General features: G+C 43.9%; 1 protein-coding gene across 7 annotated transcripts in view; it reads right to left on the reverse strand.

Annotated features, from left to right (window-relative positions):
- Positions 1-23,553, reverse strand: part of tanc2b (tetratricopeptide repeat, ankyrin repeat and coiled-coil containing 2b) — a 121,495-nt gene that overhangs the window by 9,262 nt on the left and 88,680 nt on the right. For all 7 annotated transcript variants that reach the window (XM_029527142.1, XM_029527141.1, XM_029527140.1 and 4 more), the window contains 15 exons: positions 21,696-21,879; positions 20,590-20,838; positions 15,629-15,760; positions 8,860-9,141; positions 8,644-8,768; positions 6,487-6,718; positions 4,910-5,079; positions 4,123-4,401; positions 3,248-3,415; positions 2,222-2,382; positions 1,530-1,638; positions 1,306-1,428; positions 907-1,143; positions 612-824; positions 11-104 (listed from right to left, as the gene is read on the reverse strand). In XM_029527142.1, coding sequence (XP_029383002.1) covers positions 11-104; positions 612-824; positions 907-1,143; positions 1,306-1,428; positions 1,530-1,638; positions 2,222-2,382; positions 3,248-3,415; positions 4,123-4,401; positions 4,910-5,079; positions 6,487-6,718; positions 8,644-8,768; positions 8,860-9,141; positions 15,629-15,760; positions 20,590-20,838; positions 21,696-21,879 — 2,758 coding nt within the window. The remainder of the gene's footprint in view (positions 1-10; positions 105-611; positions 825-906; positions 1,144-1,305; positions 1,429-1,529; positions 1,639-2,221; positions 2,383-3,247; positions 3,416-4,122; positions 4,402-4,909; positions 5,080-6,486; positions 6,719-8,643; positions 8,769-8,859; positions 9,142-15,628; positions 15,761-20,589; positions 20,839-21,695; positions 21,880-23,553) is intronic.

Here is a 23,553-nt window from a genome sequence, read left to right on the forward strand (position 1 = left end):
GTTTTCCCACCTGTTTCCCCCCACAGGCTGTCAAAGTTATTGATTTGAGCCCTCTCCACTTCCTCTTCATCTTTCTCTGGCAAGTCCAGCAGATAGGACACGATCTGGTGGGGAACAAGATTCAAGATACAAGACTCTTATTAATGTACAGGTTTACTTCCGTTCAAAAGGTTTCAGAGAAATAAATGACACAAATAAAATCTGTTTCTGTTGCAATACGATCATTTAAAAAAAAAACAACAAAAAAAAAAAAAACAGGATTGGTCAATCAGTTGCTGAAATTACTTTCTGAGCAGGGAGGAACTACTGCCTATTATAATTCATACATTCAATCTCCTCCCTTTTCTCTATTTATTATTTATTTTCTTCTTTCATTTCCATCATACTCAGTTTCCTCTCCCTCAAATTCGAATTATCATAACTTAACTGCCTCGCAAAGAGATCTTTACATTTCTAAAATTTCTTCTGCCCTTTTGAAGATTTACTTTGAAAAGTTTGTCAATCTCAGTCTTCCTGGACACCTTTGTTGCCTTTATGTTTTGTTTATCCTGCACGCACACAGAAATTTAAAGTTGTGGTTACAGGAGCACCGCGCTCACCCACAGCCGTACCTCTGTGTAGCCCATACTGGCTGCGGCGATGAGCGCCTGCTGCACGGCCTGGCTCTTGGTGAAGGCTGCCTGTTGTTGGGTCTGTGGTGACTGTTGTTGCTGCTGTGGCCCCATGCTCCAGTCTGACTGGATGAGGAACTTCACCACCTCCATGTGGCCTCTCAGTGCTGCGTGAACCAGAGCGCACTGCCCGTTCTTATCCAAGTGGTCCACCTGGTAAAAGGGGCTGTGGATTAGATCAGGGACACGAGGGAACAGAGGAGGCAGGATGGAGGGAAATATCTGTGCAAAATACCTTTGCTCTCCTGCGGCAAAGTGCAGTCACGATGGCCATGTGCCCCCCGGCAGCGGCGTAGCCCAGCGGTGTGAGGCCGCTTTCGGACGGGGCGTCAACAGAGGCGCCAAATTCAAGCAGCAGAGCCACCATGTCCATGTAGCCCAAGTGGGAGTGGACACAAAGGACTGGGGCATTGTTTAGCACCTCTGTGCGGTAGTTGACATTGGCACCACCCAGCATCAGTAGCCGGCTCACCTGCAGGGAACACATAAAAAAATTAGCAAGCCTTCAAATGTTAAAAACCAGGTGAGAGGGAGACTTCTGTGATGCATATTTCAAGAGCAACTCCTGATTTGGTACCCGCGGCGTGTTGAAATATTCTTTCAGTATGACTCTCTGCCATGTTAGTGCCTGTACCTTGATGTTGGGAGTGTAGAGGTTTCGGAGTGAAGAAAGTGCAGCTGAAAGGCCCTCTGTGCTGTAGGATACCCACAGGCCTTGCAAGATAGATGAGGAAACCCCGACTTTCTTGCTGAGACCCTTGAACAGAGAGATATAGTGTAAATATTCATTACTTCGGCTCCAGACCACAGCTGTGTGGGTGTGTGTATAGATATAGGTAGAGGCACATAATAGTATACCTTGAAGATATGTGCTTTGAGGATGTGATGGCCCAGCTCAATAGTCTGCTGCCGGTTCAACTTGTTCTCCTGCCGAGAGAACCAGAAGGCCAGTAGGGTGTGTCCACTCCTGCAGAGATGACAAACACACAACCTCTCAACATCTAAGCCTGAGTCATCAGGTCATTACGTGGCATCATCATCTGCACAGTTGGTCCAATTGCTTTTTAATTACAGTACATGAAATAAAATGTTCTGTAACAGTCCTCTCCTGGATAAAAATAATGTACCTGTGACTATTTATACATAGTCATGCCTGTACTTCTCTGAATGTGAAACAACCAACTGCCATTCAATCATGAAATTATCATCATAAATGCTGAAAATGTCATTTTTAGGTAAAGACTGAGTTCTTAATCAAAATCATTAATTTTACTTGTCGCATACAAGTAGTGAGCAGCCTCAACCATAACTGCGACTGCACAACTTAGAAAATAATTTGTCAATATTATTACCCACTGAGTAAAACCTTGTTTTAAATTCCCTGTTTCTTTTTTATAGCCCCTCTCAGCTTTGTCACATAAAAAAAAAAATCCCTTTTTCCAGATGGGGCAATTAAAACGCTCGTAGCAAAATGCTTTAAAACAAAAAAAAAATTGCCATTGTTTCGTCTCATTATTATTCAAAGCACAATTTCTCCGGCCTGTACTCACCTCGGATCACAGAGAAACTTGGTCTTCTCTCCTTCTTCTCTCCAGATCAGCCACTCCCTAAAGGAAGGGTGGACAAACATCCTGGTGCCGTCCCTCCTTTTCACCAGGAACACCGACAGGTTGTCCACACGTTGCTGGAAATCCTCCCAGTCCAATGTTCCCTGCAGCCACACACAGAGTCTCCATGTTATTTTAGACGTTCCATGCCGGAGGCAACAACGGAATCAAGCCATCACATGTTATTTATAAGATATCTATCTATGGTAACGGACAAAGTGTTAGAAAAACATTTATTAATGTCTCCCATTCAAACAAAGAGGAAAACACCATTGTTCCGTTTGACCGTACTGTTAAATCCACTGAGAACTTAAGTACTTTTGTCCCACAGTTGAGTCACTAACTGTGTCATCTGACCTTCGATCTAAAACTAACACACACACGAACACACTAAAATAAAAGACACTTATGTTGTCACAACAGCTCTTCCACGTTTGTTAGGACATGTTGCATTCATGTTTAAGAGTGGAAATTATTTAAAAATAAAATTTTCAGTGCCTTGAAGCACCTCTTGGTGTTAAACCAACATTTGACAACATTTCATGAATTCTGATTTAATTACTGACTCATTTATTTTAGCTCATGGATGGAGTAAAAGCACAAATTAGCATGAGATTACTTCCTAATGTAACTAAAACCCTTTCAGATCCGTATTTCATACATATTAAAGCTCTGCTCTTTAAATGTACTTTGGAGGTAAGCTGACTTTGTTACAGACTGAATCGCCGGGGCCATTTTATAATAGTTTAATTCCTTTGAAGAGCTTTTCATCTGAACCTTTTACCATCCCCTGCTCCTCATGGGGATACCAGCACCATGCAGCGATGCCATTGAAAAGTTCCACGATCTTCCAACATCTCTGGCGTCCCCTCTGGCCCTTACAATCTCAATTCTGTTTTAAAAAATAATCAAAGTCCAATCTACACCAGCGTATACTGCAGAAACGTCCAACATGTAAATCATCATCACCTGCAGTGAGCCGGCGTTGATGGCCTGATATATCTGCTCGTCGGTCAGCGGATGAAGCGAGGCCACGGCCACGTTGAGCAGAGGAAGCGCCCGCTCAAACGACGACTGCGTGGGGAAGCGCATGTTGCACTGCAGCAGGTACACTTCTGCAAGGTTGACTGGAACCACCTGAGCAGACAGCAGGAGAATCCATGTGATGCTCCACAGGATGGTGAATTGTTTGTGAAGCACATCCAAGTATTCCACATAGTCTTCCTCACAGAAGAAAAATTTTAATTTTCTTATTATAATTATTATTATTATTTTATAAATGGAGCCCGCAAGCACTTCTGAATACATGAAATTAAATTACTCTGAAGATATGAGGTGTTCAATTTTGAAATACACACTCAAACGAGTCAAAGGATATTTATCAAAAAGGTGTTTGATTGGCAAACAGAAGATTTCATTAAAATAATTTCGCAGTCAGGCTGCAGGTCAAGAAATGAAATGGCTTTTCAATGTTTCTGCTGCAAATCACGATCAACAAGGTTTCAGAGTTTGACCCCAGATTGTAACTGCAAACTTTGCAGTTACAATCTTTTTTTTTTATCTCTATGATTTCTAAGCAGATTTACAGGCAGGTTTTGTGATTGATATTGAATATTACAGTAACCACTGTCAGGATAAATTGCACTAAATATGTTATGTATGTATAAAATATGTTTGATTATTTTGCGCATTAAGATTTGAGTTGAGTTGTGACTCATATTATGCAAATTGAGGCAATCAGGATTTCACGGTTCATTCATCTCTGTTGTTTTAGAACCTCCATTCATTTCTCTCTGTTATCTCATGCGTTATCTTTGTCTCACACGTCTGCCACAATGCCACACCTTATAGCTGGAGCTTTTCAGCACAAGATAGCCCTTCTCGATGAGGTCAAAGGTGAGTTTGAGGTACAGGTAGGAGCCCTGACTCAGGGCCTTGAGGTGGGCACTGAGTTTGCCGAAGGTGGTGTTGTCCATCTTGCCATTGAGCGAGATGTTGTTCTGGATCTCCGGGCTGCTGTGAATCCGGTGCAGGATGTAGCCCTGCAGGTCCTGGTCTATGGCGTCGTTCTCCTCCAGGCTGTCCAGAGAGATGCGGTGGAATGGCAGCGCGTTGGTGATCTCCTGAAGAGCCAGAATCGATTAAATTAGGAGATAGTGGTTCCGTCATCTTGACAAATTTTACAACCCACATTTACATCGACGAGAGAACTAACACACGGTTTAAAGATTAAATAAGACATGCTTTGACTGTATACCCACGTCTTCCTCGTGAATGACGGATAAAGTGAGAGGAGGAAAATATAGCAGCGACAAATGTAATAAAATCCTGATTTCATTCATATCTATTCATGTCCTCTGCATAATGTGCAAAGAGAAAGAGGAAAAGGTCAGAGAAATGGAGGGTACAATTGTACTCATGACAAATTTAATATTGTCAGTTAGTAGTCTCCAGCTGATGCAAAAATAAGCCACTGAACATGCCGATATAAAACCCTGCGGTATCCAGAACACAATAAAGGGCAAAACTACTGCTTCCATGCTGAATTTACAAGATGTAAACAGTGGGATTTGCTGTCATTACAATAATCTGCCTGGCACACACAAGAAGAAAATCCTCGCTGTTGTGTACCTGCAACGTTGTTCTAACTGTGACCACCAGCTTAAGCCAGGGAGGGAACTTGTTGATGGTTTTGGTGAGGAAGGACACGATGGTGTCCCCGTAGTCCGGCTTGTGGAACTCTGCCTCATTTAAACCGTCGATGAGGATGATGAGATCCTCCTCGGAGTTGATCTTCCTCTCTGAAAAAACAACGCTCGGCATGAAAACAAATTTAGGAAATCCATTTCTAAGTGATGCGTCGAAATGAAAAAGTCACTTGGAACTTAGAGGTTCTTCTCAACCTCATAAATAGAAAAAATAAATACACCTCAGAATAAATACAGGGTCTCATTTTCTTCAAATCACAAGTCATGTCCTTCCTCTGCTGCTGAGTTGTAAGTTTGAAAACAAGTTTTGAAGTAAACAGATGCGAACCTGACTTTGGCATTTGATTAAAGCTTTAAATTTCACTACATTTTCAAAAATGGACCACATATTATACTTTCATCTCCATTTCAAATGAACATCGGAGTAAGTCTGGTTGCTTAGAGGAAATTCAGCTGCTGCGGGATCACAAACTTTAATCTAGATAATATTGAAAACACCTTGCACAGAAGGCAAATAATATCATGGACCAAGGACTTGAGTGGAAGCAGAGATTGAAGACCAAGGTCTGAACAAGCCGAAAGCGCTGTGCTTGGAACGTGAAGTGAATAACTTGAAATTATTACAAATTCCAGCTCATTATTTAGACTGAACAGAGCAACAGAGATTTCCAGCTACAGTCATCTGTAGCTTTTAAATACAGACGATCTGTATATATTTGGTTTCCCTGAGAGAGATAAACAATACAAATAGCACATTTCTGTTAAAAGTCAGCTAATAGAATAAAGTCTATGCTGCTTATTTGTCATTTTGAGCGCTCTCTCCTTCGCTGTGCTATTTACATGTACGAATACGTTTGGATACAAGAAGACTTCCTCTTAAATAACAATGAAATTTCAAATCCTTTTTTTTCAGCAAATGCACTATTAACAATATAAAACTATTCTGTTACAAGTGAAGTGAATGGCCCATACGACAGATACTTTATATTATATTAAATTATTAATACAGGTGCACTAAGATGGAGTTCCTTTTCATAACTTCATTTATAATGAACCACTTAAATCCAGCATGTTGGGAGATGAGTAATTGGAATGACAACATGAAATATAATTTTGATTTGTTCATTTAAACTCTTCTACCTTTTTGAGTCTCAAATAATGATCCAAGTTAAGTGTAAACATGAGAGGAGAAATGTCTCGTTGGATTTTTCACATATTGCTGACATGTGAAACATGACAAGGGACCTTGTGCAGACTGTGTTGTAATATATGATTTTAGGTCCAATTTAGAGCCGAGCATCTTCAGCTATCGGGTAAATAAAGTGTGTTATGTCACTCTGCGATGTAGTCAAACTGTAAACTAACTTAAAATGTTAATACTCAAGCAAAGCACCGAGAATTACACTTCAGGTTCAGGGCTACAGAGAAAGGATTCAGTTGCACTCCACCACAGCTGAGGTCTCTGGGAGATGACGCTACAACTGACTCCAAGTTTATCACCTTTGTAAAGTGCGTCCAGGGGTTCGAGGACCCCCCTCCTGAAAGAGGCCAGCGGGTCCTGGACGCAGGAGCGCAGACTCAGGATGCTCTGTAGGTGCGGCTCCCTCAGCAGCTGCTCCCTGTAGGCGACAAGGTGTGGCGAGCGGCACAGCAGGGCGGCCACGTTGTGCACAAACTCAGGCACCAAGCAGGTGTAGGCGTTATCTGCCTGGCAGTAGTGATACGCCACCACCTGGGGGCGACAGAGAGTTGGGACAAGATTGCTGCCCGGTCACTTGCAGATTACATTTCCGTTCCTTTCCTGGTGAACCTAACCTTGACCAAGCTTTTTGGGTATTGTAAAACCGACTTAAAATGTCAAGGTGTCAGGAAGCATGGGAGTCCAATGACAAATTTAGAAATAACACTTTTTTTTCCTGCACGGCTCAGCCAGTTTTCCCAGCGTCTACAGCTACAACTCGTTTGAGATTGAGTCAACTTCATGGCGGATGATTGCAGTATAATGAAACATAATACTTCTTGTTTCACTGTACGGTTTTAGCCATTAATAATTCATGGTTTCCGCCTGACAGGAGAGACTGATTCGGAGTCAGCTCATGTGTGCTTGCGTGTGAGATGACTGTGGCATGAAGGAGTCAAGTGTTAAGCTGTCACATTTCACAGCTGCGGACTTGAAACATGTTCAAATGAATGATTAAGTGAGCAAATGAATGAATTTCAAGTTTTCTCAGGATGGACATGTGCTGGCATCAGGATGTAGAGGAAGGTGAGTGGATTTTCAGAGAGGTTGGCCAACTAAACAACAGCAGCAGGTATCACCAGGCACTCCTGGGGACCGAGGGATCATGAAGGTGTTGAATTTTCAGTGACGTTGGCAGCGATCAGAGGGCAGAGAGAAAAAGGGGAATGAGAAGCCGAAAAAAAAGAAAAGACTAATCAAAATGAAATGCTAATTTTTGGTCACAATGGAATAATGGGCTTTAAAACAAAAGGGGTGAAAAAGGGAGTGCGCTCAATTATTAATGCACAGAGTTAACAAGATCTAATAGCTTGGCTGGGAAATGGCTTTCTGCAGGTATAAATATTTCATAAGGCTCCCTGGCAAAGTTGTTTTTTCTTTTTTAAACACATCTGCATAATGCATCAGGCTGGGACTGGGGATGCAGATGGCTAAGCAGCAGGGGAGGGGCGTGGATGAGCAACAGCAGATAGGAAAAAGAGCGGGAAAACGAGCTGGGCCTCGCACATCACACAGGTAACTGTTGCAGGAAGCGCACAAGAAGTTAAATACCGCAGTCTAAATTTAAGAAACAATCTCCAACTGAAAGGAACTGAAGGCCTTTTTTGAAGTTTACCACCAACAGAGGCATTTGCTGTCCTACCGCATATGTGGCCAGCAACTGAAGAATTGAGACATGAAAAAGAGCCGTTTTAAATTGTCTTACAATTTTTCAATCAGAGAAAGGCTGAAGCTCCGAAATTTCACACTGAACCAATAACCCACGTAAAATTTTATGCTGTAATGAGATGACAACTACATTTCCTTTGATGAAGAAAAAAAAAAAACCTGACAATGCAGTAGTATGCAAATGAGGTCCTTCACACAATACTTGGCAAATAAATATATATTTTTAATATCACTCAGCTGTGAGAGGAAAAAAGGGGAAATGGAGGTGCGGGGAGGCCAAAATGTTCCTAAGTGGCTCAGGATTGTGCACTTATCTCCTCATAAAATACGGCACTGAGTGCTGGAAATTTCACATTAAAATCACTACGAGTGCATTTATTTTAGGAGTAAATGGTAGGAAAATAGATCATTTGCATTTGTAAAAGAAATCAATGGGAGGAGAATGAGTTGAAAACAGCAATTGGCGGTAATCGACAAAGATAAGACAGTAATTAAGTATTTAACAGACAGACGTTCCACCTAGGGGGCAGCACGGCGGCGTACTGGTTAGCGCTGTAGCCCCATAACAAGAAGGTCGCGAGTTCGGTTCCCAGCCTATCTGTGTTTGCCCTGTGATGGACTGGTGACCTGTCCAGAGTGAGCTGGGATTGGCTCCAGCCCCCCCCCACCATGAATGAACGAACGATTGACTGTTTCACAGACTTTCTCTTGGATTTATGTGTTTTCATGGCCTGAGGTGTGTCTGGTACCTGAGATGCCAGCCTCCTCATGGCTTCTTCCTGGCGTCGCCTCATTTCTGGGGTCCCGGGACAGCTGCCTCCTCCCAGGGTGCCATGTGTGGGCTGGGGCTGGGTGAGGGGGAGCCCCTCTCCATCTGGACACAGGACAAAAACACACAAACTCAGGTACAGTGCCAGCATGTTACTTTCATGACTTCTTTTTACTGGCTGTGATCGGCAGCCTACGTTTGGGTGAGGCCTGCGGGCTGTCGGAGGCGATCTGCCTCATGCGGGTGCCGTGGCAGCTGAGAGCCACCAGGCGGGAGATGATCGCAGTCTTCCCGAAGCCGATGTTGCCGACTACTACCACGCCACGGTTGGTGCTGGCGTTGGGGCTGTTGAGGTGAGCGTCGATCTCCTGGAAGAGCCACTCGCGGCCCGTGAACACAGAGTCCATGGTGATGCTGGGCACCTCAAACAGCAGAGGTTTGAGGGCGATGTCTTGAGGACGATAGGGTGCAAAACGCACTGTTGAGTCAGGGAAACAGGAAACCAGTTAGTGAGCCCTGTCAGTGAGATATTATGCGTAAAGATACATGCTAATAATATTCATGATACACTATATAAATAACATAATACTATAAATGAGTGGGACCACATAAAGAGATAGATGACAAAAAAACTTCTTCTGAAATATAAACTCAAGGGACATCAGCAGAATGATTTTGTCAGCTTGGTTACATTTGAGCAATTTTAGTGTGTTCAGCAAACTCTCACTGTGAACTAAAGAGAAAATAGGAATAACAGAGTTGACAGTGGATACTTATTCAAATTATTGTCTTTGAATCTCCTTTAAATATTTTATTGGAAACTTGTATTTTACAACAAAACAAATCAAAACTAAATGGACTGCTATGTGCTATTCTGCAGCAAAAGAAAATTAGCAGAAAGTCAAAGAGGCGACTCCTTTAGCAGCCACTGCTGACTGTTGATTCTGCTCACTAGAGGGAGTCATTAACCTGAAGACCTCCAGAGGTTGGGCATCTTTTCAGCAGAACATATGGACCAATAAAGACTAATGAGGCTAAAATGAATCTGGTATGAACTTCTGACGCTGTGTGATAAATTCAGTGTAAAATTTAGCCTGCTGCTTCTGGGTGTCATCTCCTGGGTCTCGTCTTTTAAACTGATTTGAGCTTTGAGATCGTTCCCTCTTCTATCTGGTGTGCCGTTTCTTTAAATGCATCAGCATCTGGTAATTAAGCTTGATTTCCAATGTGGTCTGTATATGAATAACACAAGCACTTTGCTGTGTGCAACTAGGCGGCTTTGAGTAGCGCTGGACAGCAAGCAGGGCGGCCGTTGAGCAAGACGTGCCGCCTGATGCAACAAATGAAAATTAAAGTAACTTACGTGACTGGGATTGCCAGGCATGGGTGTTATTAGCGGAAGCTGAGACGAACAGCAAGCAAAAGAAAGAGAGAGAGAGAGAGAGAGAGAGAGAGAGAGAGAAAGGCACAGTGAAAGCAGAATTGGAGTGATGAGATAGGGAGGGAGGGGAGAAAGAAAAGCCAGTGAGGACAGAAATGGCAGCAGTTTGCAGTGTGTCAGAGCACAGGCAAAGGTGCAGCTCAATGAAAGAAAGATAAATAAATAAACTAACAGGTAAATAAAACCAGAAGAGGAAGCAGCAGGAGCATCATCACGTCATGATGTTAGATAAATATAATAAGGGGAACCACCACACCAGGGTCGATTACTAATTGAAATCCTTTGAATTACACCAAACGTATCCCTCAGCATATCTGTGGGGGAGCACGGGGAGGGCTTGCACTTTTGGGAGAAGCTAATTGGTTCCATTGCGCCAGGCAAGATCAATCAATCCCCATAAAAGTAAATTGCATCCAGCACTGGAAGTACTGTAATTCGACCCCGGGATGGGAAACACCAACCTCAACTCCAACAACCAGTTGGTACGGCTGCTAAAGTTGGTCACATCCAAACGCAAAATAACTGACCTCCAAAAGATGAACCCCAAATCAGGTGTTGTCACAAAGAACTGGGATTTTCACCCTCACTCGTTCTTTTGGTTGTTTCGCTGAGGTTAAATTTGAGTCAGTTCTTGTAGAGAAATGAGCTGCTGGTCAGACGAGAGTTGGTGCAGCGGTTCATTTCACACTCTGCAGCATACTAGCAATAAGCACACTTTGAGACGAAGCTGTATGTATCATACATTCGAAGAGCAGAATTTTTATGTCGGTAGATATTTCTTTGCCGCGTGCTGGTACAGTTGAGCACGATGTATCAGAGGACAGGCAGGGGCCGACTGTTGCATTAGAGCTGTATGTCTTCAGTAAATTGCCCCAGTGTGCCGATTTACGGGCAAGGCAACATAACATAATGAGCTGATACTGCTCTGGATGCAGTCTTTTAACATGCATCACCCACAAGTGCAAGGACAACTCTTTTCCAGGGATGCTAACTGTAATCGCAGAATGAGGGTATATTATACAATACTTATACAATCAGCAAAAAGTACACACAGATGCTCCTGAAAGTGGGTGAAAAGCTGCCCTCGATTTTTTACTGAGGACACAGACAGCGCTGCATTTCACTGCACTGAGCTCTGATAATAAAAGACATTTCATCCACATTCCCCAGTCAGATTATTTTAGCGCTAACTCAAAACACACACACGAACACAGCGTCAGAGAAAGACCAAATACTTCATTGTGTCTATAATTCACAATACCGATTTAATATTCTTCCAGATGGATGTCATATTGTGAGAGAATGAAACTGATGCAACTTTGTGTGATGGGGAAGTGAAAACTACCTGGTGCTGCCACTTGTGATACCACAGACTGGTGGAGTAAGAGGCTAAATACCCAGAGCTACTCTGTTTTAAGTGGAGCTAATTAAATTATCCTGGGGGGGAGGGGGGTGACTCGATGCCAAATGTGCCTGTAAAGCTCCTTCAGTCCTTATGGAATTACTAAACACAACCTCGCACTATTGGGCACCATCCTCTAAACGGCAGAAGCGATTACACCTCTTGCTCGCTAAGTCGTGCATCCACGACTGCTCCACTGTGTCAGGTATTCCAGGAAAACATGGCAGCCATGTTGAGAACAGGGGCTGAGGGAGTTGTTACCAGGATGGTGAAAGCGAATGTGTGTGTGTGTGTGAGAGGGATGGATGGATGGCAGTTGCTCATAATCCTGCCCATAACACTCCCCCTCAGGCGACGTTGAGCAAGGTATCACCCCCCTCCCTGCACCCTGCCAGCCCCCACCGCCTCCTCCTCTACCAACAACCCTCCATGGCCAGACGGAGTGAGAGTCTCAGACGTTTTAATTATTCACCAGGTGAGGATGACTCACGGCGGCTGAACAGCCTTGAGAGGGAGGCAGAGGAGGAGGAGGAAGGTGGGCTGCAGAGGAGGAGAGGAGGAGAGGATGGGAGGAGGAGGAGCAGCAGTTTAGATGATCAGTCTGCACTGTTAAGGGGTCTGGGGAGTGCAGCCATAGGTTATCTTAGGTCAGGCGAAAGACGGTTCTTATGGCTGATGTGGGAGTTTGTGGATGTGTGAGTTTGTCTAAGGCAATTTTTTCCTTTTATTTTTCTGCTGTCTGGTTTTTCAGACACTTAAAATTCCTGTGATTTCTTCTGTCGGTGGCAGTGGAGAGACGCAGCTAGCATATGCAACAGGATCTTACATAATTTCAGTAAAAAATAAAAAAAATCTAATCTTATGTAATTTGCACAGTAAGCTTAGAGCAACATAAATCAGAATGTGCCTATGGCAAATGCATTTGTTCAGAAAATACACTCTAATCTCGCATGTGCCCACAAAGTTTCATTTAACGCAGTATTTTCTTGCTGGCATACTATTTACTGACTTACTGTTATGACTTGCAGGCAAGCAACAAAAAATAAAAACATTATGTCAATATGTTATATAAGAAGAAAGGCCTGCAACAAAACTCCAAATCAGACAGATATTACATCTCAAAATCTAGATCGTTCAAGATTATTTAACAGATTGATGTCAAACAAAGTGAACAGTGCAGCAGGGTGATGAGATAATCACCTGGAACTCATCATTGTTGTAAACGTGTTTGTGCACTGTCATCAAATCTAGACTGTTATCCAACTCCCCAGACCAAGACAGCAATAGGGGCCTTCTTTAGTCTGTGTTTGCTATAAATACATGTTAAATATAAACAGTGCTGTCATTTGAAATAATGCAGACCTAGAACAGAAACTGTCCTTCAGTAGTTTGTGAATCATAAGCTATATATATATATATATAAAACAATTTTGCTGTTCATTTCAAGTGCATTTGTTATGTGAGTATTGTTCTTATGAGTGTTTATGGCAGCAGGGCAGTGCCCAGGTTTATCAACACAAACTGGTTCAGGCTTTGTATACACAGATAATACTCAACAGGATCAATTTATTTTGGGGTGTTTTTATGATATTTGTTGACAATAAGACAAAATGTCCCATATCTGCAGTCTCACTTTAAATGGCCTGGTAAATTACAGTGTCAAAATCCATTTCTATGACTTATTATTTATGTTTCTCCCTTGTCAGTGAATGTACATGGGAGTAATAAACCCCCTCCTGGTGTTGAAAATATTCTTAACAGCCAAAAGTTACAACCATCAGCTAAAACAAGGTCTGTTCTTTTTATGCAAATAGAGGCAGGGAGGGAGGGACAGAGAGCGACAAAGACAAAGCGAGAGAAGGTAAAGATAAATGAAGGAGAAAATCTGTGTGCAGCGTACAGTTATGTGAGAGAGTTTGCAGTGAATAGATAAGGTGGGTGGTAAATCTTAGAGGTAGGCAGGCAGGAGCACAAGAAGGTCCATTACAGTCTGACTCACTCTCCTCAAAACAGCAGCACCGCTCAGGCCCCCGATGGCCGGCATCAAAAGAAGAAAGCTTCGGCTACACCAACCAGAGAGCGAGCGAGAGAGCGGCGTCTGTCAGCTGGTTACCACCTGACCAAAACATAACAATCTTTTTGTCCTCTACTTCAGCTGCAAGTCTGCATCCAGCCTCTTGTAGCCAACCAGCCCCTTTCTGTGATGCCCAGAGGCAAAAATATTTTTGCCTTCTGAGGCTAGAAGTTAAATAAATTAAACAACAGCTCACAGAAGACCGTTTCATCTATATGTCATGTTTGTTTTCTGAGCCGCCCATTTTCTTTTTCCTTTTTATTTAAAAGAGGTCCTGGCAATAAGAAAATGGCATTATGTGGTGTTGCAGTATTGTCCATCCTTCCTCCTGGAGACCATGATTTAATCGATAGGACCCCAGTGTGGAGAATGGGCTGATAATGAGGCTGCTGCTGGAGGAAAGCTCATAGAGTGTCCATGATGGAAATCTATCTGGGGAGTGGTCCATTCATTTCATTCAGCCCCATCCTTCCCTGACAAGACTATTTAGGTGCAGTAAACATACAAGCCAATCAAATAACCTAATCTGATCCTTAAATCTGCTACCTCAAATTTTAGGGAATTAAGTCACGTGGGATTTTGTCGCCGTGTGATCTTCAGGGAAAACCCCCACACGTCCTGTCTCCCTCTGTCTCGTTTTCTGTCTCTCCTGTTGAAACCACAGGAGCAGTGCACTCAGGGAGGCTCTGACACTGATCCGAGGAGGCAGAAAGCATGCTAGGACTCAGTCGGATGGCTTGTAAACACACTTGGCTGCCCTTAGAGGACGAAGGTTGAAACAAGTGACTCTGGCAGCAACAGTGAAGCTTCGAGAGGAACAAGCTCTTGCCTCCTGTCGTCCCTGTCCTGTTCCTCTTTCCTCTTGCATCTACCTCCATCTCTCTCCTCCCCTTTGTCTTCCCTAGCACTCTGTCTCACTCCTGCATTTGTGTGCAGCGAAGCTGCCACGAGGCAAGGGAATCACATCGCAGTTCATTCCAGCGCACTCTTGGCTAAGTGGGGTCTTAACATGTGTTTAAAATACACAGGGACGCATATTTGTGTTCGCTTGGATGGCACAGGGTTGCCATTATGGCGCTCATTACTGGCTAAGTGACAGAAGAAGAAGGGCAAAGGGACACCTAATGTTGTGACATTAGGCCATTTGGCGATGGGGCAGAGGAGACGCGTGCTGTGTGCTCGACGTGAATGGTGTGCAGCGAAGCATGCGCTGACAGTGAATGTTAAGCACAGAGACAAATTTTAACTTCGCGGTGACACAAGCTGACAAAACGCTCTTTGTGCATTCCCGCAGCCTCTCTCAAGCCTCTGCTCCACACACATGGATACAACAGCTGACAACCTCCAGCGGCCACCAACAACTGCTCTACAGAATCACTGGTCTGTTTATCATTTGCATTAGAAATGCAATGAAAATTTCAAACCAACCATCACACTTTCATTTGAATTTTAAAAAGTGACTCGCTTGTCATGCAGCTTCGCCTTGCGACGATCAGCTGCTTTGCGCCGTTGGTGGATGAAACGTAGAACAGTGTCCTATTGTTCACTCCTGAACTGTGTCTGATGTGAAGCAACTGAATAATTGCAGCCCGGTCTGACACAAAACAGCCTTTTTAAAGTTGAACTGAGGTTAATGTGACAGTTCAACTTCTGCTGCCACACGCAGCTTTTCGTTTCTGTTTTTGATGTTATTAATTAATCGGGGCAGCCCGGCGGCATCATGATTACGTCTGTTACCCCACAACAAGAACGTCTCAGGTTTGGTTCCCGGCCTGAGGCCTTTCTGTGCAGTTTGCATGTTCTCCCTGTGACCCCCCCTTCCACTGGTCGTGCATCTTCAAACTGAACTATCACTCTGTTATGTGTTAATGTCTTTAAGTTGCAAAAACCAGTGACTCAGATGTGTCTGCCACACACCCAGCTCACACGCCACAGAGACACTGGAAAACATTACTCACTGTAAGCAGCTCTGAATACACCTCAGAGCTGTCAGCAAATATGAAGAATAAGGAGGGGCTGTGTGTGTGTGTGTGCGCATTAAGTCTCACCTCTCAGGTCCTGCCCGGAGCGACCCGGCCCGCAGGTGGTGCTCTGTCTGGGCATGCGCAGCGAGGTGCGTAATGGAGTGTGTCTCTGCTCATCCAGGTATGCCAAGTCCTCCAGGTGGGCTGAGCTGGTAGCTGTAGTCGTGTCGATAGAGAGGAGGAGACCGAAGGGGGGTTGGGGGTAAGGGGTAAAGGGTGGGGGCGGCAAGCAGGATATTTTAGATTCTATTGTCAACATTTATCTACTACAAGAGACAAATACAGTAAAAAAAACAAAGCTGATAACACGCAAGCACAAAAGATGGTGGCACTGTTTTGTGCCAGTTCCTGAGGCCGTTGTCAGTCTCCTGTGCTCATACTTGCTAACTCCTACAGGATGCTTGTGTCCTAAAATTCCCTCCTCTCAGTGTCTGTCACGAGGCGTGGAGGCAGATGCCATCCGACCCCTCTCAGGATTAATTAGCTCAGCAGACAAATGTCTTATTCATGGACTAAGTGCCAGCAGGACGCTGGCTGCCGAGCGTTCACACCACGCTGTGTCTTTGGGGCTGATGCTAAAAAACCAGTGAATGTTAAATGAGATTAGTAGCCTCCAGTGTGAGTAAACAGCGGACCTGTTCTTGAACTGCCCCTGAACCTCCCTGGGTGACTCGGTTAGATGTGAAAGAAGTGAAAGGAATGACATCCTAGTCTAAACAACAAAGTACAGTAAGGATTAACGGGTTGAACGATCCAGAAGGCTGGTGGTTCCTTGATGGTTGCTGAGTCACCACAGCAAGAGGAGACACTGTCATTGAGAGACACGGGGGTCACATGGTTTATCATGTCTAATAAAAGCCAGAAATTGACCACAAAGATGAAGTTTAAGGAATAATATTTCCTGGCTATCAGAGCTTTAGCTTCCATTTCCATTAGTTATGTAAACACAGAAGTAATCTGAGATCTGGGCCGGAAACATGAGTGTTCAAGTGAACAGACAGGTTTTAAACAAACCATCCTTCATCTTTAACTGGATGATAATGCAGAAGTGAGTGCATCTGAATTGCCTGCAATAATGCACCAACAGGAAGTTGGTTTGTTAACTGTAACAGATAGCATTGATGGTGACTGTGTGGGTAATAATTTTACAATTTCCCACCACTTTTAGTCCCATACAGACCTGGTGGGGAGAGAGGTTTGTTTAAAAGATGTCCCATTCTCCGGTGCTTCTGTTTCTTGCCCCATTTGACTAATGTGTTCCAGTATGTTGGCAATTACCTTGGTGAGGACAATGTGTTTATAGTTGATGGAGCTGATGGACAAAACTGCAAAAACAAAACCCAAGTTGCCAAAAGCTGAATTCTATCCTTGTATAAAAATGTATTTAAGTAGAATTGCAGTAGGGAGTCCATTTTCTCTAACAGTATACCTGAAATACTGTGAGTTCCCGAGATCCCAAGTAAAATTCAAGGAGTTGACGAGACATGTGACCGTCAATACTGCATCTCCATCCAGTCTGTCCGAAAAGCGCAGGCAGAATAATCCTTCTGAGTGGCAGGCATCAGAGCCCGCCACCTCTCACCGGTGTAAAAATCACCATCGCATCAACCCTGATCCCGTACCCTTTCTTTGTGGCTGCAGCTAAACTCAGTGAAGGACTAAGCATGTGTGTGTCGGTGACTGCCTGAGTCAGTCCTTGGACCCAAAAAATGAGCCACATGGGTTTCCAAAAATGGAGGGAAAATGGCAGCTGAGAATGCTGGAGGCTTGGCCCTGATGGGAATGGGGGTGCTGGTCATCCAACTAGGCTAAAAGTGGAGACAGTGGAGGCATTAATCTGCTGCTAGCCCAAGGAAGAATGACTCAAGGCTACTGAGCTGAAAAGTTTTTTTTTCTCCTCTTCTCTTTCAACTGTGTTTGAATGTGAAGACTCAAATCTGTGTGCTCATCATCTCTATCTGCAATGCAGCAGGCTGCTGGGGATCACATTCAGCGTTCCTGTGCCAGTGCGCTAAGACTGCACACATAGTGAAACGAAATAAAGGATGGAGAGTGTGAAATAAAAATGGAGGGCGGGTGGTCAGAGGAAGAAAAAGAAAGTGAGAAAAAGTCCAACTGTGGAGCAGTGAGCTCAGCTCATTTGGGCGGCAACAACAACCACATCAGACACTTCCTGTTCGAAAGAGTGACTGATGACATAAATGCATCCACGCACACACAAACACACGCATACACGTTCAAAGACCAGCTGGGCTGCGATCCAGAGCCAGTCTCAGAAATCAGCCAGGAGCCAACTCGTCATCTCAGATATGAGGTGACTGCTGGAGCTCGAAACGCCTCAGCATTCTTCTCACATCTCCCAGACAGATAACCTGAGATGATAACTAATGGAGATTCTTGTATTTAGACAATAATATTTCTGGGAATTATATCGGTATATGAGCGGAGGTGGGACCAGGGACAAAAGGGAAATCAGGAGAAGATGCTAGAAAAGGAAATCAATGAGACCTGTCCGCCCTCCAAATTGAAAAACGTTGTTTCGGGTGAGCCGTTATCTTCATTTAGTGAATTTCGAGGCTATAGAGTGAGAATCTCAGTGTCTTTTATATCCCTTTAGTCTCAGAATGAGCAGGGAGGGATCGCTCGGTCCCCAGGCAGTTACATAAGATGGAGCATATACAGTTCATCCATCAACATGGCAAAGTCTTAAAGGGTCAGTTCACACAAATTTCATTTCCTCACAGTACTACTTGTATCATTCTTTTTCAGTTTCAAGTATTTGCCAAGGTTTTGAGATATCAATGCCATGTTTAGACCACAAAACCTTTTTTTTTTTTTTAGTGAAGCAGCCCTTTAAAAACAGCCAGTTGATGGAATGAAGTTGATCTCAGGTGTAAATGCAGTCTGTAATTTCTGACCATAGTTACCCCCCCCAGACAGAAGTAACACAAACACTACATCTAACCAGGACTTTCAGTCATTTTCCACAATTTCCCCGTCTAACAAACGTTGGTTTGTTTTGCTTTGTTTTTTTGGGATGTATGTGGTATGCTTCTGCATTTTCTTTTTTTCCTTCTTCTTGCTTGCTGGCATTTTTTCTCCAAATAAAAAATGAAGCAACAACGGCTCATTTTTGAAATCCAGAAACATGATGGTAGGACGAAGAAAGAAAGAAAAAAAACTGTTGAGGTTACTCCGTCCTCTATATCCATCTTCAGCTCTTCCAACGCACTGCCTTCATTAGGTAATAGAGGAGCCCCCTCCCATCTCGTTCTCCTTCCCAGTCGCCTCCTGTCCCCCCCCTTCACTCTCTCCTCACATCAAAGCGAGTCTCTCTCTGTCACTCTGGGGGATAGAAACGGTTAATGCCTGGGGCTTTGATGTTCCACTGCTGTGTGAGCCTAGCCAATCCTCAGCCTGTGCTTGCCTCTCTTCCCGACATCATCTAATATTTCTTTGTGAAAGAGAGAAAGAGAAGGAAAGAGATTCTGAAACTCACTCCTCTTCCACATGCATCCATCTCCCTCTCCTCAATATGGAATCGCTGTTCCTGACAACACAAATGCTCTTTTTTTTTGTTTGTTTGTTTGTTTTTGTGAAATTGTTCTCTCACTCTGTCTTTACTTTATTTTTTGCTTCATCTGCAGCTTGTGGTATGCTTTTAAAGCCCGTCTGCGGCTCGCTCAGTTTCAGTATTGAGGGGTGGAGATGGGATGGCGGGTGAATCTCTAAACCCGGCAGAGTCGCTACACCGCCAGACATCAGTGTCAAATAGGAGGACATGACCAGCATAACGAGAAGGTCAGAGCTGCAGCGACGGCCCCTGTCAGCCGTATTACAATGCTTAGTGAAATATAACTGAGTCTACGTGCAGTACGTGCACGCGCACTTTTCTTTCTTTCTCTTTTTTTTTTTTTCCCCAGTGGGAGTGGGAGAAGTGCATAATAGAGCTCATCGTCTGTAACAGCCTCTCTGATGATGAGAACAATAACACAATCATGTCCATTAGGACTGCCTCAGTGTTATGAAACTGACATTTTTCCTGATATATTTACTGTTACTTTTGGGAGCCTTTTTTCGAGGCAGCTGTGGCCCACAATAACAAACACACATCAATGAGACCTCTGTCAGCAATACAATTGCCAGCTTTCCTATGTGATATTCTTCCAGCCGCAGTATGTTCTTCTGCTGAAGCTGGGTTTTTTTTTTTCTTCTTCCCAGACTGTATTATTGTGCGCTGTGGTTTCACTCTACACCAGAAGGCTGAGAGTTTAGCAAAAATACCACTGCGGATTTGCAGCTAGCCAATATTTCAACATATCCCCCATGAAATTTGAATACACAGGCCCTTTCCTGGCTAAACAGTTTTTTCTGGGGGAGGGCAGCCGTAAAAAGGAAAAGGAATCAAATCAAAACAAACCACGACTGAGCGATTCTGATACCGGTTTCAAATTTAAGGGGAAGTTTAAGGTGATTTATTTCGGATTTGCAGGGGGATTGTGGTTTGGTGGAGGTTTGGGATCTGAAAAAGAATCTAAAGCAATATAAAGCTGTTGGGATGTACACCAGAAGTTTGGGAGGAGAACATCTAATCAGCAGTTATTGGGATGGTTTCGTGGCTGCTAACAGCCAATGAGACATGGGGATTTTAATGGGTAGGTTTAATACATCGTTCCAATGCATGAGGTTGGATTTGCTCCTCCAAAACACACACACATTCCTCTGCTCTTTTCAAAAGGGTGTCATTGTCAGAGTCACACAAAGGAAAAGTTTGTCTAGGAAGAGAACATGCAAGGACAGAAAGGAGTGACAAGGAGCTCTAAAGGAGTCAGAAATAGGTGCATCACTCGCAGTTCAATCCAATTTTGGATTAATTATGTACTGCATGCTGTGAAGTAACTATTTCTGCTCCCCCATCAACAGACTAGCCGTCACCTGTTTTTATACTTTAATGGGAGAAGGCAGGGAATGAGGAAAGGACTCACCAGCCACAGAGTTAGGACGGGGCATGAGGTACAGAGGGATGGAGTGGGCAGAGTGGGAGGACATGCTCTCCAGGTTGCGCTCAGGGATTTTGTTGAGGCTGTAGGTGGAGGCTGTCATGTTTTCATCCACCCTGTACAGGAACGAGTCCATGCCTGATTTCTGGGACTGCCACAGTTTGAGGTTCGCCCGGGATCCTTCGCCGTACTTGCCGCCTCGCTCCATGTTCTCGGAATAGCTGGTCAGAGTGGCTGCAACGAAAAGCAATGACACCCTCATCAGCACTGTTACCTCGCACAACTGCACGCTGCTGTTTATATTTAACTCCCATCTCTTCACCTCGCACAACCCGTCTGCTGTTACATTTATTTACTGCTGCTCTGATTCAATGCGACGCCTTCTCCATCAAACTGCAGGCATTCGCCACTTTTTAGACGCATCTGCATTGACATACGCAAAGTGCTCCATTTCACTGAGCATTTTATCTCTGTCGTCGTCGTCGTCTTGCTCACAGTTCGAGAATGCCACTGTTGATGTCAACATGACATGAACACTTGAACTGTCTTCCACAGGGAGTGCTCACTGGTTTTGTCTGACTGACAGGCGCTACAGTTTGACTCCAAACTGATCACACAACAAGTGGGTTGCAGTCAGGTGAGATATTTTATTTCCTTGTTTTCTTTTTTTAAAGATCAATTTTATAGACTTTATTAGTCCATAGTTGAATCTATATTGAACAGAACAGGAAAAACAGCAATACTCAGGCCCGTTAATTAGCTGGTCTGCATGTTTTCACTATTGATTACATTTTCTAGGATTAACTTGTATAAGCGCAGAGCTCATGATACAACTTTGAGGTAGATATCAACTTACTGTCAACCAATCCAATGAACAGACCAAAACCAGCAGAGACCTGATCCTCATCACAAGAATTCACTAGAGCTCCAAATGAGTCATTGTTGGAAATAGTCGCCAACTGATGTTGGTGGAGATGATCTACTGTGTGCAGATCAGAAGGCGTATAGAAACCGACCCAGACACTGCAGGTTTTGGTCTTCTCAGGACATTTGTTGACAAAAAGTAAAATACATCTGTGATCAGATCTCACCGATAATCCCGCTGTCTCTGCTTTCCAGTGTGGAGGTAGGGCTGGTGACAGAGCCGTAGGCACAGTCCTTGTTGCCGGCTTGGCCGGGCATGGCAGGGGGGAGGGTGGAGCAGGGGCTGCCTGCAGGGGGGGAGGCAGTGCTGCTGGTCAAGGTGGAGCACGGGCTGATCCTCTGGTTCTGGCCCTGGGACAGAAGCAGATCTTTAAAAGCTTTGTTTGCTTCCTACAGTTTAATTTGTGCATATTGGTAAAAATGTCAATGTACAGTGTGTGAACCTTTAATCTCTGAGTCATATACATATAAGAAAAATGTCACTTCATTATTGCAGTTTGATGAGAGCCCCCCCACCTCCCAGGGACAGCCAGTCCTTGTCTGGATTGTCTCTCCCCCACACGAACAAACAACACCCTAGTCGTCATAATATTTTATAATCTGTCGCCTCACGGCTTCATAAATGAAACACTGCACAGCTTAAGAAAAATAAAATTCCTTTCCTTGCCAATTCAACAGCAGCCAAAACCACCTGTAACGCCCACATTCACTTCACCAAATGTACCTTAAAGCACAGTACTCGTCTCTTTTGGCTGATTCTAACAAGCGCTAAAAACAAATGTTGGAAAGGTAGTATATACATGTGGGATGTGATCCGGAGCATGTGGATGCAGGAAAACAGTCATTTCCCTTTGCAGAAACAAGCAGGAGTGGCACTTCCAAAATCAGATTCTGTACAGTCCCATGGCACATGTCTGAATATGCTGAGGGGGGTGCACAGTAGGTGCTGATTAAAAACTACACTAAAGCTCTGATGTTGTATAAAGTGAGATGTCCATGTTTCCAGTCTCTTCCTTAAAATGAGTTGAAGTAAAAATAATTGCAACATTATTTTGCTTGATATATATTGCTGTATCAACTTCTTGTTGCTAAAGCTGCAGGGAGAACTGTAAAGGTGTGTTTTTTTGTATAAATATAGCTTCTTATGGATTCAAACCCTACAAATGAGACTTTCAAATAGATTTTATATTCAATTAATCCTGGCAGAACTATTTTTACGCATATTTTTCTGTTTGCCATGACTTGTTTTTTTTTCCCCTTTCTCTTTAAAAATGGCAGAACTCAAAGCACACACTACATGTCCTTTCCTGCAACAGCGTTGTTTCGACATTCCCACAGTGACCTTCTTCTGCACCAGCTCAGGTTCGAAGACGGGAGACCACAGGGGACAAAATAAAAACACGACTGTGTCTAATCTGCTGCTGCGAACACCCACAAATGCACTCTGATGCAAACATTCAGGCACACACACTAAAAAGACCCCTCCGTACTGCATCCACGGGTATGTATATTTATACACACACACACAAAGGCACAAAACAGCTGTGCCGAATGACTCAGTATGTGTGGCAAACACAAACGCACGGAGGTCCTTCCAACAGCGCTGCTGTTGATGGTTTGGACGGACAATGGAGAAACAGGAGGTGTGGAGTCTCACACGGGGCAAAGAGTAGCGTAGTTCAGCCTGCAGGAAGACGACTATACGGGTGTGTGTTCGCTTAATTAACCGCACATACAGTCAGGGTTAGCACTGAAACTAGTGATTATTTTCATCATTGATTGATCTGCCAATTATCTGTTGGGGTGGCTGTTCCTCAGGAGATCTCACAGTTTCTTCAGTTAATCACAGGTTGGATCCCCAGCTCTTCTCGCACTGTCAGTGTCCTTGAGAGAGACAACATCCACCGATTGATCCAGACTGGCCGAGCCAGCACGGCTCCACTGTCGTTTATTAACAGTGCGGGCCAAAAGTCTCGGACCAATTATTGCATCTTTGGACCAGATTCCCACTAGGAGGCTGTTTCA

The sequence above is a fragment of the Echeneis naucrates genome, chromosome 19 (genome assembly GCF_900963305.1).
Source record: "Echeneis naucrates chromosome 19, fEcheNa1.1, whole genome shotgun sequence".
Lineage (NCBI taxonomy): Eukaryota > Metazoa > Chordata > Actinopteri > Carangiformes > Echeneidae > Echeneis > Echeneis naucrates.